The sequence below is a fragment of the Sinocyclocheilus anshuiensis genome, unplaced genomic scaffold, assembly GCF_001515605.1.
Source record: "Sinocyclocheilus anshuiensis isolate Anshui unplaced genomic scaffold, SAMN03320099.WGS_v1.1 scaffold1239, whole genome shotgun sequence".
Lineage (NCBI taxonomy): Eukaryota > Metazoa > Chordata > Actinopteri > Cypriniformes > Cyprinidae > Sinocyclocheilus > Sinocyclocheilus anshuiensis.
In genome coordinates, this window is record NW_015540949.1 from 1,041,256 (window position 1) to 1,057,050 (window position 15,795).

Here is a 15,795-nt window from a genome sequence, read left to right on the forward strand (position 1 = left end):
TGCAGGAGTCTTGCAGCTCGTTTGATAAATTGCCCCAATTATGTATATTATATATAACACTTCAGGAGACAGACTTTCTTTAAAAAAAAAAAAAACTATTGTTTTGCCAATATGATTACATCGGAACTCCATACATGAATAATTCTAGCCAAAATATCTGAGCATCAGGCTTTAGCTGTTAAAATTATGTGACTACTAAGGTTTGCCACCAGGTTCAAATTATTTAATCATATGAGTAATGTACCACTACAGCAAATAGCTAATCTGCAGATGACCTTCATTATTTCCGACTCACTGAACGGCTTTTTTCCTCCACTCCAATACAGGAAATGATGTGAAGGCGTAACAGAAGGAAATTTAAGGTTTAAGTGCTACATGCTCAGTCTATCCACTTTACCGGACACCATCCAATGAACAAAAACATCACTGTGATATTCATCTACACTGATGCCCAATTATCTGATTCTCCCAACAGCGCCTGACCTTTCCTAATAGACAGAAAAACATGGGATCAATACTGCAGCTCTCACACAGAAGCCCTGCTAACATGCATCATGAAATTACTTCACTCCTGTGTCAACCTCAGCAGAATGACACCATGAATATCCGAGATGAAGGCAGCTGTCTAATGAAGTGTGCTTTCTTCAGACATCTCAGGGTTACATTCTCTATTTTGAACCGTCAGTGGTTAGATTTTGATATAGAGTGGTGTCTCAAAATTGCTGAGCTGAACCAAAAGAGATCTGCAAGTGAGCAATGATGTGTTTGCACAAGTCTGTGAAAGACGTAAATGTAGCTAAATGTTCTGTGCAGTGTATTTGGGATCGGTGCTGACATGTGCATCGCAATGTACCACATCAGCCACAAGGGGGCAAACTTGCACTATTTTTTCCTTACATGAGTCATGAGATTAAAGGATTAGTTCACTTTCAAATCAAAATTTCCTGATAAATTACTCACCCCCATGTCATCCAAGATGTTTACGTCTTTCTTTCTTCAGTCGAAAAGAAATTAAGGTTTTTGATGAAAACATTCTAGGATTATTCTCCTTTATAGTGGACTTCAACGGCTACCAAACGGGTGAAGGTCAAAATTACAGTTTCAGTGAAGCTTTAAAGGGCTCTACACGATACCAGATGAGGAATAAGGGTCTTATCTAGCGAAAGGATCAGTCATTTTCTAAAAAAAAAATAATAATCAGCTGTCCTGCTGTCTGTCATTCATGTTAAATCAAACAACAAAAGAGAGAAAATTATTATTTGACTTAGTTTTTATTCTTATTTAATCGCTGACTGTTTACTTGTCTTCAATGAGCTTTATTTTTTTTTTAATTAGGATAATTTTTGTGATATTGATTGAGTTGAAGAATTGATATTGAACTATGAAATTTCTATGGTATCAAAAGTTTTGATATCATAAAGCAAAAAAGCATATTTAAAGCAAAAAGAACTATATTGTGATATGTAAATAAAATAAAATTACTCATTTCGTGATATAAGATTAAAGTGACGTGACATGACGCGACATGTGGCCAAGTATCGTAACCCATACTCAGAATTAGTGCTCTGCATTTATCCCATCCTAAGTGCACACACACAGCAGTGAACACACACACACCGTGAACACACACCCGGAGCAGTGTGCAGCCATTTTTGCTGCGGCACCCGGGGAGCAGTTGGGGGTTCGGTGCCTTGCTCAAGGGCACCTCAGTCGTGGTATTGAAGGTGGGAGAGAGTGCTTTACATTCACTCCCCCCACCTACAATCTCTGCCGGTACGAGACTCGAACCCGCAACCTTTGGGTTACGAGTCCGACTCTCTAACCATTAGGCCACGACTTCCCTTTTTGTTTGAGATTTTGGTTGTATCGCCCAACCCTAGTGTGGATGCTAATATAGTTATATCATTCTTGGTGTGAACAGGCTTTAAGAGGTTGTGGTTTCATATATGTGCGTAAGTGCGGCACTACAAAGCTGAAGCGTGTATAATAGATCAGATCCCACTAAAGGAATGATTAATGATGTGTCAGACAGCACAATGCCTCTGAGAGACAACTGTCTGATGAAACTCGAAACACACAGTGTCTGATGAGACCGGAATCTATTAAGCGATATTATTTTCCTTCCTTTCTATTCTGTTCTTTTACATATGTTAATGTATATCCCACTGTACCATCCTTACAAGGAAGACATAAGAACGTGATGATTGAAGTCTTTCAAGCTGACAGAAATCAGAACCCGTGTTGGTTTCGGGTCACATTCACTGTTGCACTATCACTGTGAGAACACAGTGGTCCTACGTGGCAATACAAAAGATCGAGGGCTCCTCACGGTAGCAGAGCAGGGCTCTACAGAAGCACGACTGCTGCAGTGAGGTGAGCTCCTGTGGGACTCACAAAAGTAAGGCATGTGTTTGTGTTTGGGGCACGGAGTCAGTAAATTAGCAGAGGATGACAGAGCCCTGGGGTGCACCAGACGTCTTTACCAGCATTGTGGTTTCTTTTTCCTCTCAAAGAGCTCTGTTCAAAAACCTAGTGAGCTGACTCTCTAACTATTACCTACACAGGCAGTTGCGTTCTAAGGCAACATCCTAGCCATTACAGAACCTTGTAAGTGGCCAACTTTAAATGCTCCACATTGATTTTAATAGTTTGATGCTAGCATGTTATTAAACTAAATAAATAAATACTTATAAATACGATTAAATATAATTAACTACAGTTTACATCACTACATTTATCAATATTTTATGAAATGTTAATATTCAGCCTTAGACTGCCAGCATAGCAAAACAATCTTTCAGATTTTATTTCTATACGTGTAGTGATGGGAAAAGGTTTACTATTAATTGTTTTCAGTTTGTTTAAATCTAATTGATAAAACAATGTTTTTAAACCAAGTAGTACTAATTAATTATATGTCTATAATAATAATAATAATAATAATAATATGTATATAATATATATACTTGGTTTAAAAATATTGTTTTATCAATGCATTGCAAATCTTTTTTTCTTTTTCTTTTTTTTGTACAAAGCAAATTTTGCAAAAACAAAATAAACATCATGAAAATTAATGCTTGGGAAAATCAAAAATAAAATAATGTAAGGAATTGCAAATATTTGTGACCAACATTTTTCTTGCTTCCTCCAACCAGCTTAATTTCTTTTACTGAACTCACATGAATTTGATTGCATTGTTAGATTGAAAAACATTTCTCTTCCATCTTTATTTGACCCTCTAACTCTAGCACTCTCTATTCTAATTCTATTCTTAAAAAAACAAACAAACAAAAAAAACAAACAAACAAACAAAAAAAACTAACACTAGCTTTTCTAATAGTTTTCTTTTTATTTATTATACAATTAACAAAAGCAAAAAAAATCTGTTTTCTTTTTATTTATTATATAATTGAAAAAAAAAAAAAAAAACCCTTGCTACGGGTAATGCGTTAAGCTAACTGAGACTTGTTATGGCACTTGCATATCATTGCTCTTTTGTTGATTTTGATTGCTTCCATTGTCCTCATTTGTAAGTCGCTTTGGATAAAAGTTCTGCTAAATGACTAAATGTAAATGTATATTGCCTTCTCCTCGAAAGAAAAATGAGCCTTCATGTCAAAAGCATACCTACACTGCCCCAGAATACGTTCTCCATAGGTAGCTCACTATGTTTTGGAACAGAACCATTAAATAACATCCCTCATTTTTGTAGCACCATCATTCACAAAGCATTTTGCACCAAGCAGGGGGCTGAATTGGAAACTGGACGAAAACAGCTTTGTGAGCTAAGGGCCAGCTACAGTGGTTTGTGGGTATAAGAAGGGATCAGGCCCCTGAAGGGTGGACAGGAAGGAGAAGAGGATCAAGGGATAAGTAAAAAGATGAGGATGTTAATCTCATCAGATACGAGACAGAACGTGGTCTGATGAGTGGAACGAGGAAGCGAGGGACGAGAAGAAGGTTAACATCCCATACTTAGATACAGACAAAGGGCCTCCAGAGAGACAGTGCAGGATGGAAGGAAATAAGGGATGTGAAGCTCATCACCTCAAATAAAAGCAGAGCTTGTAAGCAGCTATGAGAAGTAAAAAAAGTGAAAGGATTCGAAGACGGACACCATCATCTTTGTGTCCAACACAGGCTACAGCGTCAGTAGACCCATTAATCACCTTGTGAGTGGGTGTGTAAGCAAGAGAAGCATCAGATTTGGTATAAACGGGTACTGTGGTTCAGTAGTCACAGATCGTGTTTCTCTGCATTATACACGGTTATAGTTACCAGTCCGCTTCGCTAAAAGCTGCTATTCCATTACTCACTGTCCTCAGGGTGTGTGGGGCTGTTCATCCACTGGGACCTGAGATCATTCCTTTAGTGACCACTGCTGTGTCTGTGTGTGTCCGGGGCCCTCTCAGGACCTCTGTGAAAGGTCATTTGTATAGTGTCTGCTGCTTTGTGTGCACATAAATCAGATAAGAGTGGAACACAAACCCTATTAGAAGCTAAAAGCAGAGACACAGAGACAAACAAAGACAGTAACGGGAGTATGGATCCGTTGGGAGACAGGCTTAAAACTTGTCATTAGAGACACCTATCTTATGCGCACACACAGAGAGAGGCAAAAAACGCCACCTTCCATGACACATTACAAACAAACTGCGTTAACAGACAAATCCCATTGGAGAGAAATCTTTAAGTCTAAAATAAACTTTAAGGAAGCCACTGACAAACTGCCAGAACAGTCACCAAAAATTAGACCAGCACAACCACAAAACCATCTCAAATTATCCACACCCAATGAACAGCTGTCAAATATAATGATAACATATTGATACCATATTACTAGTCTAAACTAACAGAAATGACATTTATCAACCAATATTGGATATTTAATTTTATCTGCTTTCCTAAATAATGAACCAAACACAATGTTAGACAGCACAGACATGTTTATCAAAATATTCTGCACTCCTAATGATTAAAACAGCAACAAACAGGTTGTTTCAGAACAATCAAAAGGTCAAATAAAGTAAATTCTATCATGAAGCTAGCTAACTAGGCAATGCAAACTCAAACCAATTAGTCCGAAAGCTTTAGTGTGCATCCTGTTAACAGCTGTCGTCTGAGTTTTTTCCCTCTCTGAGGGCCTGGAGTGGCTGACTCTACTGGTGACTCCAGTGGGAAAACTAAACCAGATGGACGCACAAAGAGCTCTAGGGGGGAAAAGATTGGCTTTCCTACCAGAAATCGTGGCATTACTCACCTGAGGCTATGCTCCGCTAACCAGCCCCAGAGAGAAGGATGAGAGAGAGAAGTGGGTGCCCTGAGAGCATAAGGGTTAAATTGATTGTGTGTGTGTGTGTGTACTGAACGGGGCTGCTGTTTGTATAAGAGAGCAGAGAGTAACAGGCCCTTAAATCATTAAGATCTTCTAAAGCTCATGGGAATGGAGCAGCACAGTGTGAGAATGTGTAAAATCTGCTGGAGGTTCAGCGCTCCACCAAGATGCTTCATCTTCAATATCATTGAATAAAGACCTATATGAAAAAGCTAGTGAGAAACTGCATATCTGTGCAGTGTTGGAGAAACGTCTTTGAAACTGATTCTTGACAACTTCAAGAGGCTCACAAATTAAAAGCACAGCTTTCTCTCATATTTAAGTATTTCCTGAATAAATAAAGAGACATGAAATATTTTGACTGTGATCATTGTATTATGTGAGAAGAAAGAGACCAGAGTGATATGAGAAACATTAAAGTAGCATGAAGGCAATTGGTTGCCTGGGACAATGGTTACAATTATCCAGTGTAGCAGTCATCATATAAAAACATTTGACCACAGAACGCCACGACTAACCAATTAGAATGAAGTATTTCAGAGAACTGTGAAATAAATAGTGAAAAACAGTATTTTATTAAATAAAATTTTTTCGTGAAATGGAAGACAAAATACAGCACAAAGAATTCTGTGAACATTGGGGAACAACTGCATGAATCAATAAATCCATGACTTGAATAAACCAATTTGCCAAATCAGACAAAAGATGCTACTTGATAGCAGCTGAAATACTGTCACATTACTGAAGAATGCAATTACGTTAGAAGCACAGCTGCTTTTAGTTACTTCTAGAGATCGACCGATATATCGATTTACCGATATTTAAGCATTTTACAATAATCGGATATCGGTTTTGTAATATCGGATTCACCGATAAATGCCGCCATCTTGTGGATGTTTTGAGAATTGCGCGCAGGATCAACATTGCAGCGCGTCTGAGGGGAAACAAGGCAACAACAACGGCGTGCACAGGTACTTGATTTACTGTAGTTAGTAACCTTTATTTAACATAGCCATTAATGCACAAATTAGATGTATTACATAAATGCCTGATATGCAGTTTATGCAGCTTGGCTCGAAGAAATAGAGATGAACTCACAGAGTCACGTAAAATAATCCGTCAAGTCCTGTCCCAATAAAGACGTAACTTTGCATGAATTAAATAATATGCAGCCATGAATGGGCGCATGTTGGAAATAAAAGTGCTGAATTTAATTCGCTCTCTGTTGTCTATATGCTCATCGTCTCATGAAGTCGGAGTCACGTAAAATAATCCGTCAAGCCCTCTCCCAATAAAGATGTAACTTTGCATGAGTTAAATAATACAACCACGAATGAGCGCATGTTGGAAATAAAAGCGCTAAATTTAATTCTCTGTCTGTTGTCTATGCTCATCATTAGTCTCGTGAAGCCGCTTTCATATTGCCGTTCACTCGCCGGGTTGATGCTCAGGAAATGCTCCAGCACGGCCACCGCATGTAACTTTTAACAAGATTCACTTGTTTAAAACACCCTAAATTGTATTAACATTTACTATATAACCATTATTTCGCTAATAAATATCTAAATAGATACAACTCTATGGAAATTAATTATTTATTATCTCCACGAGCGATCGCAGTTGGAGTATAGTTCTGTGAAAATGCATAGATATACTGCGCTGTCAGCAGGCATTTCATAATCTAGAACGACAAAAACATTATTAGTAATTCTGATATAACATGCCAGTTGAGAAATGCAATAAAATACGATGTTTTGTTTGTTATATTTCAATATTCCAGAGAATATTATTCAGTGAATTAACATTATCCAGTGAATTATTCTTCACTCTTTAGCCTATTAAACAGCTTATAAACCTAATAAAACTGTAGTTTAAAATGAAGTTGATATGAATCCTTTCCTTTATTTATTTTCTCCATTTGAAAACATTAGACCTACATTTATTTTGCTTATTGTTAATATTAGTGTTGCTGCTGATGCTTTAAATAAAATGTTTTTTTATTGTTGTAATATGAAGATTAAATTTAACATGAAAGACTGCTAATTTTCAACACTTTTTTTTAAGATGACTGAAAGGAGGAAAAACCAAAGTGAAGCATGGACTTACTTTACTTAGTCATTTATTTACTTTATAACAGTAAATAAATATCGTTTCTGCATATCGGTTATCGGGCACATAAACATTCAAATAATTGGTATCGATATCGGTTATAAAATATCAATATCGGTCGATCACTAGTTACTTCCCAACACAGCATCTGACTACACTGGGGCTAACAGATTATACTGTACTCAAGCTAAGATTTGGTCTAAGAAACTTAGGAAGTAACTAAGAAGTCTGGAAAAGCAGGAGCAAAGGATGGGGAAACTATCAGTGTGTAATGACTTAGATGAGATGGATACTTGCCGTAAATTTTACTTTCAGAGCTCTTATGTAGAAAATCTCTACACAGACTATATAGTTGCTATACTAACAGACAATAACACACAGTACTACCGGCCTACACACAGGAACAATGAAGGGTGATTCATGGGCAGAAGTATGAGATGAGCCTTTGTTAGTCCTGAGGATTTTGATCCTGCAGCTCTAATCAGGATGAGAGACATCAATGATGAAAGACCCAGTCAAATACATTAAAGCACTGCTGCTTCAAGCCCATTATGCTTTAACAGTAAATCAACCAGCCCTGTTCAGAGACCTGTCTATTTCTAAATAATACATAACTATCTTCTAAGTACTTTATGTTAGTGCTGCCTACAGTACAGCAACATGGTAACATTGGTTATTTTGTAACTGTATAACTTTGGCTCAAATATTCTGACACATTTAAAGGAAACATGCACTGCATTTCATAGAATCAAAAATAAAATAAAAAAATCTTTGGTTATGTTGGATCTGCATTAAAAAAAGTGGCTAGTTTAAAAAGTAAAAAAATATAATTAATACTAATGATAAGAGTACTCCATTACTGTCAGAAAATTTCCTGAACAGGAAGGAAACAAATCATGGACAAAAATAGTCTCTAGTGGGCACTCTCTCTCTGCACACGCACAAAAGCCGGATGAGGATAATGTACTGACAGTAAATGGCCTTAAGCGTAAGACCATGATTAATGCTTGCTGTCAATCTCATTTGCCTCCAGGTGGAAACCTTTATGAGAAACAAGCATTTCCTCTGTTGAGTAAAGGGATAAAACACATGGGTACTCACACAAAACTCTGTAAACACTGTAATCCAGTGGGTTTTAAAAAGTCTTGCTCTCCTGTAATTGAATAAAGCTTTAAGCCATGAGAAGTCATGCATTATTGTGACTTTACCAAATGGCGACAACAACAATGATAAAGAACACAAGTGTCACCATTTCCATTTTATACTTACAGTCTGAAGATGGAACATACCTCTATCCCAGAGTACTAAACCTCAGAGCATAACATGTCCCATACCATTTCTGCTGTGAACATGAATGATACCTCAAATAGTGCAGCTTGAGGTGTGCTATTGCTTTTCCAAGCAATGGGACGAGGGCTTTCAACAGGGCAACAATAAAACGGCTGAAAAAATGCACTGAAAGATGGACCCAGGTCATATCTAGGGACCACAATATCACAGAGACCTGGAGTGGGCTCTTTTGGCCAGTTGAGCAAGTGAGCAAGTACCGTCTAGCAACCTAGCAACTAGGGCTGGGCGATATGGCCAAAAACATTACAATATTTTCCCCATATCATATGGTATTGATTAAACTCCACAGAGAAAGCTACATTTTAATTTAGGGAACTAGGCATGGGCCGATTACCAGTTTCAAGGTATACCGTGACTTGAAAATTTCACGGTTTCAAAACCACTAATATTTTCCGTTATACAGTTCCTGCGGTATGCGCCGTTTTTCATGTCTCCTCAAAGACTGAAAGTGTAGGAATCCCTCAGGTTGAGTGCAGTCAGTGTAGAGAGTAACATGTCTCCTCCTGTTGGTGCGAGCGAGCGGTCAGTCATGTGTGTGTAGGATGACCGAACTTAAGGAGCTGCCCCTGGAACTTACTCGATCGGCAACCGGACGTTTTTTGTCTTATTGCAACTCGTCTCTGTTCTGGACTTGCACAAACTGCGTTGCAATGCAATCATTTTCCAAAATGTCATTTATGTGAAAATATGAAGTCTGTAAATGACCGTTAACACAGGCCAGAGACGCTGAAGACGGATGCAGAGAGAAAAATACTGTAGCAGGCAGATCACTCACTGTTCATGATGCACAACCTATTGGAAGAAAATCCTCAATATTGATTTGGGTGTTTATATGAATGTGTTTCTGAGGGGAACTGACTGTCTTCAGAAAAGTTTACATGGTATTTTCTTTTCATCTCGTCTCTGTATAGTTTATATTAAAGCAGTGTTTCAGCGCAGCACTGCTTTGTTTACAGCGGTAACCAAGGAAACACTGTATCTGGTGTTCCAGAAGCGCCTCCTGCTGTCAGAGAGTGAATATGCGTCTCATTCAGAGTGTCTGCGGTTTGTTTCGTTCAGGCATGTAGTATAATTCACAAAGCTAGTCAGAACATTCTGTTTTTGCTTCAAATTGGGTTATTATTATATCAAATTATGTATATGAAATTATAAAACTAAATGATATGAAATTACATAAATGATATGTATATGAATAATATAACTAAAATTAACTGTAATTACAGATTTAGGTTAAATAAAGATGTCAGTCTTTATTTTTCTTCTTTTTAGGAAACAAATCAAAGAAAAAAAACAAAAAATTCTACTGTTCCTAATATTCTGTATGTTGCTCAAAAACAAAATATATTGTGTTCAGCGGAAAAAGTTTTTTTTTTTACCCAGTCATTTAAAAAATAACACATTTTAGAGCTGTAACGACAATACTGTGATACCGTGATATTTTTGCTTAAGGTTATCATACTGTCAAAATATCATACCGGCCCATGCCTATAGGGAACCATAAAATCCATTTCATTTTCCCCTAAATTCTGTGTTTTCTGTGCACCAATCCTTCACAGAGACACACAGAACTTGCAGACTTATTAGCGACATGCACTGACCGGCTGTTTTATTTCTGCTGTATGACAGGCTGTCAGATTAATCCATACAGAGTGAAAAAAAGCCCAGAACTTATCATCGTTAACAACATAAATTTCATGATCTTAAAATTATATCGTTTACTGCTCAGCCCTAATGGCAACACTCTGGAAGTCTGTGGAATTAATACAGTTCTCACATCCATCATAAGGATGTGCTTTGACACCAAGTACTACAGTTACATGAACTGACATTTCCACTCAGACCCGAGATACACCTCACATTAGCCATCCCACTCTGTGAGCATGTCGGAGTGCCAAATCTGACCGCATGCCGCGTGGGCTGAAGCCAGGACACACCACACTGGATGCCTTATAAGTCCAAAAACCTCTTTCTGCCTCTCATCATCCAGCCCATACTCCCCCACTCTTTCTTCTTTCCTCTTCCAGAAGACGTCTAAAGCACTAAATCTATTAGCTAGCACATTCTTGTGTTTTTGGGTCTTCACTCAATAACGAAATAAAAGAAAAGTAAACTACCAGACTGTTTCAGATAAGAAAGAGAGAGAGTAGAAGAGTGAGGGAAGGAAGAAAGGAGCTTATTTTTCTTAACTCACCTTAGTGAAGAATACTGAGAGATGAGTCTCGCTGCCAAGGATCCAAATAGGGAACTTTGGAGATTTGAGAAATGCGCCAACCTTTAAATGCAGAAAAAAAGAAACAGCAGTTGAGTGCCAATCTCCATACCGATGCCATGACGGCCTGGCCAGCCACATTGCAGAACCATCATGGACAGGTTGATTCACTGTGATAAGTTGATTGGTAATAATTACAGGAACTGCCAACTATTCAATCATTCAGCTTATGAAAATGATAGGACGCCAATTTACACATTAAACACTAGAACGCTGACTATAACGGATTATGAACAGTTGATTGTATTATATGAGCACTGAAACATGTACATCAAGGGTGGTGAACATCAACTCCTGGCTATATATGGCCCCAGAGTTTTGCAAGGTCATTTAAAAGTGTAACTTCCAAAAAAAGCCTTATAAAAATAGCCTTGATTTTATTTATATATTATTTTATAATAATAAATAATTGTATTTAAAATGACTAAATTTATTATAACAAAAAAGAAAATTTAAAATTACTGTCAAAATATAAAATAATATTGCTAATTTTTTTACGATTTTATTACGTTTATTTTTTCAATGTGTAATCACAAGAATGTACACAATTAGTTAATTTCCTTCCACAATTTAAAATGACTACCGCCAAGAAAATAAAGGTGAATGCATTTTCAGCCAATGCATTAAATGCAAGCTATTTTTATACTTTGGCTGTGAACATTCCGCGACAGTCTGCACAATGCAATTTCGTCATCAGAAGTGTCTGCTGTTTTACGGGGACTGTCTGCAGACACAAAAATTGGGCTGTGCATGAATGGTCTGTGTACAAAAGCGCAGGTGTGAGATTAATGTTAAGATGGTACTGCACATGTGTCGAACTTGTCCATCCGAGCTCATTCATTACATATATATGTATAGGCCTATATTTTATTTCCTATTGTTTTTGACTTGTGTTTTAATATGTTGGCTAACGTTATATGAAGATTAAGAATTCTGTCAGGCTATTGATTGATTTTCCATTGTTCTGCATTTCCCCAGCTGATTTGAATAAATAAGCTATGCTTTGGCCGACGTTGAGTGTATGCTCTTCTTTTTTTTCTTTTTAACGACCGCCTAAAATGAAATGATAACGCGAGGCAAGTGTGCGGCAAGCGGAATTCATTGAGGGATTTGACAGTGTGATTCATAGATTAAGTATTTCAAATATAGGCTATTATATAGGCTATGCTACATGCATGCACAGATTTTTTTTTTCTTACCATCTTTTGGGGGTTTCTTGCTTTTAGACTAGTCGGATACAAAACTTTCCTTTAAACGACAGTCAAATTAGTCGTCGTGCACATCCCTAGTTATGATATGAATTTTTAAAATACCGCAATACCGGTGTATGTCACTTAAACAATGCTCAGAACGTGACACGATTTTTTTCATTGAATATTCATACCGACAAACCTAGCGACTTTTTTCGGATAAACCTTAGCTAAGGTTCAGTTGGAAGATTTCGCCAGTGCTGTCCCGCGAGCGCGAGGTCTGACTTTCCCGGAGAAGTGTCACCTCTCTCGGCGTCTGTTCTGTGCAGTGAGCGGCAGAGAAGCAGTGCATTCAGGTGGCCGCACCGCAGCCGACTCGTCAATAAATGAGTACAAAACAACGTTTCCTAGCACCTGTCGCTTACTGATTGTTTGGAATTATAAATATGAGCGTAGTTCGTCTGTTAATACACATTAACTTTTTTGTTTGTGTTTTTTTTAGTTTGTTACTCAGACACAGGCCGTGCGCTGCATGAGACAAAAAAGTAATATAGCCAAAACAACCGCATAGTCGCTCTTTAGTGTAGATGCATGTTGATTTTATCAGATGATGCCGCGATTATAAATGAGACTCTCAATCAGTAGAAAATATGGTTAACACCCGGTCATGCATGAAAAAAAATACCGTCATGTACCGTGAAACCGGTATAATTTTGAAAAATACCGTGATATAAATTTTTGGTCATACCGCCCAGCACTAGCTGCACGCACAAAAAAAACCACATCCACCAATCAAAACCAAATTAAAATGGAATGAGATGAGAGTCAGCAGTTTAACCCAAGACTGCAGAATTATTCAAGAAAACAGAGTTCAAAGTGTAGCTCTGCACACTCTACCTACAGCTCGATCTCCAGCAGTGCATCCAAACACTGAAAGCCCTCACACTCAGCTCACATCACTCAACAGGTGAGTATCAGCAGCAGATTTGGGCGGGAAGGCGTTCCAGGGGTGTGCGGATTAAAATGATCATGAATATTGTGATGGAGGCTCATATGGTTCTAAATATGAGGCGATACATTCCTGCATTCCTCTATTCCAAACACAGCTCACAGCACATATCCTGAAGCTCTGCTTAGCACAGTGCCATTCAAAACAAAGCAGCTTCTTAATTACTTTCTCCACAGGTTAAAACAATAGAGTCAATTCCTGCCCAGGCTCATAAAACATACAGGATGCATGCGCTAGGTGCCAGATCTCTGATTTTACCCTTTAGAGGGCAACACATTGGTTAGGGAGCAGAGAGGCATTTAGCTTCTGAAAAAAAAAGTACTACTAACTAACTAAAAATAAAAGAAAAGAGAGAAATAAAAAAGGGAAGATGATAAAATAAGAAACGGTAAACAGAAGAGAAAAAGGAAGAACATGAACAAAAAGAAAAAAAATAAACTAAACAAAGAATAGACAATGAAAAAAAAAAAAACCACAGAATTTTAAATTTCCATAATTGTTTTGTGTGTGAGAACAAACCTAGAGAATGTCTGTTCCTCATCATAAAAATTCTTCAAAAACTGAAAAAAAAAGAAAAGAAAACAGCCTGACAGAGTGATGACTGTGACACTAGTCTATTCAATGCAGTCAGTATTTCTGTAGGTTATGTTGCAATTACATTTCACAAATTCCCTGTGAGATGTACGGCTGGAAAACAGCAAAACCACAATGAAACTGTGAGCTTTGGCATCTACACTGCATCTTTCACACAACACTTGCCAAAATTGGTTTCCAGATTTATGTACACTGTAGACAGTGAGAACACCATCTATACCACATGAATTATAAATCTAACTACAGTATTGTAAGCTACTGTGAGGGTGCTTATGAGTAGACACCCACTTTGCAATAGCGCAGTGACTCCATTAGTGTGAGGAAGCCAACAGAGGCCTGCTGATGGATGCCATGAAGCTCTAGAGCAAACAAAAATAAAAGAATAATTAAATTCCTGTCAACTGCACAAAAATAAATAGTCCAACATAAAACACTTTGAAACCTAATGACCTTAGCATTCTCTCAGCAGGCATTTTTTTTAAGTGTTAAAACTTGAGCAAAACATTAGCTAATGCTGCCACCAAGTGGTCTGCAACAGTAGGACATACTGTGACTCCAGTTATTTCAAACAGACAGCATGTCAACACATTAATATTAAGTAAAAACATGAAGCATACTCATTCCAGAACATTCTCTATCACCATCCCACACGTTAGACACGGCATGACCCATCACCAGAAGGTTGATTAGACTCTGGCTACAAAGTACGGAAAGAAAAGGTTAACAAAACAGTCAGCACTCACTATAAATGTACATTTCAGCTTAATATATTTTTTAAATGTGTTATGATAAACAGTGCTATAAAACAGCATTACACAACACAAGATAAATCTACCAGAATACAATCCAATAATTAGAACAGCTGCCTAAAATCACACAATCACGCTAACAACTTGAACACCCATCATGCATTTTACCTGCCGTGGCCGTACACAGGGTCTATCAGAGGTTCGGAGGTGTCTTCAATCTCATTCTTTATGTTCTCAATTCCCTATCATTTCAAGTCAGACCATAAATACAAACACACGGACACATGAATGAGCATGGCGGGCAAATGACATGCGCTACAAAGGGCATTATTTGCCATGTACGCTATTGTTCAAAAGTTTGCAGTCAGTTATTTATTTATTCACTTTTTAACGCCATGTCAGCATCAAGGCTATTTTCATGGCGATCTCAGAATAAATTACACAAGGTATACAATTAACAAAAAGTTATAAAAGACTATTCAGATCTACACTAGACAAAAATTCTAAAATACATTCAGGTGACATTTTTAACCCTTTAAGCCCGAGGGGACACCACCCGCATGAAAAAATTCAAAATCAAATTACTAACCCCTGAATAGAATAACAAAATATAGGTATCATTTTAAAGCTTAGAATCTCAGCTGAAATAAAATAATGAATGTAATTATTTTGATCTACTCTTAACGAGTGCTGAGCAGCCCCTCTAAATTGAAGTGTACCGCAGGCGGGACGCCCCCCCTCCGCGACAATATTACTAATCATATTTTTCAAACCACTGCCTTGATCAACAAAAAATGGGTATAATTTGAAAGCTCAGAATCAGACCACTTTGATTAACTCCAAAGTAGTGCCGAGCTATTTGCTGATAAATGACAAAAAAAAAATTCAGAATTTACAAAATGTTTTTTTTGTGCCATGTACTCTAATATGTCAAAAACATCATACAGCTCAGATAGTCATGTGTCATATGTCATTTGAAAGGTCCCATCGAGTAGAATAAACTGGAGCAAGTTTTTGTACAAAAAGTCACCCCCAGACCCATATGAAAATAATATATTGATGTCACCGTTTTACTTGTAACTTCATAAAACATGAACAGATCGTGGAAAATTGGCACCATTATTTAGAGCAGATTCTCCCGATTAAAAAGAGCCCAAAACCACTATAATCTGTCTTTAGATATAATTTAT

General features: G+C 37.5%; 1 protein-coding gene across 1 annotated transcript in view; it reads right to left on the reverse strand.

The window, feature by feature from the left end:
• mindy3 (MINDY lysine 48 deubiquitinase 3) overlaps positions 1–15,795 on the reverse strand; it is a 66,567-nt gene that overhangs the window by 39,276 nt on the left and 11,496 nt on the right. Inside the window, exons 7-10 of the mRNA XM_016488061.1 lie at positions 14,774–14,847; positions 14,474–14,553; positions 14,145–14,215; positions 10,986–11,066 (exon numbers count right to left, since the gene is read on the reverse strand). Coding sequence (XP_016343547.1) covers positions 10,986–11,066; positions 14,145–14,215; positions 14,474–14,553; positions 14,774–14,847 — 306 coding nt within the window. The remainder of the gene's footprint in view (positions 1–10,985; positions 11,067–14,144; positions 14,216–14,473; positions 14,554–14,773; positions 14,848–15,795) is intronic.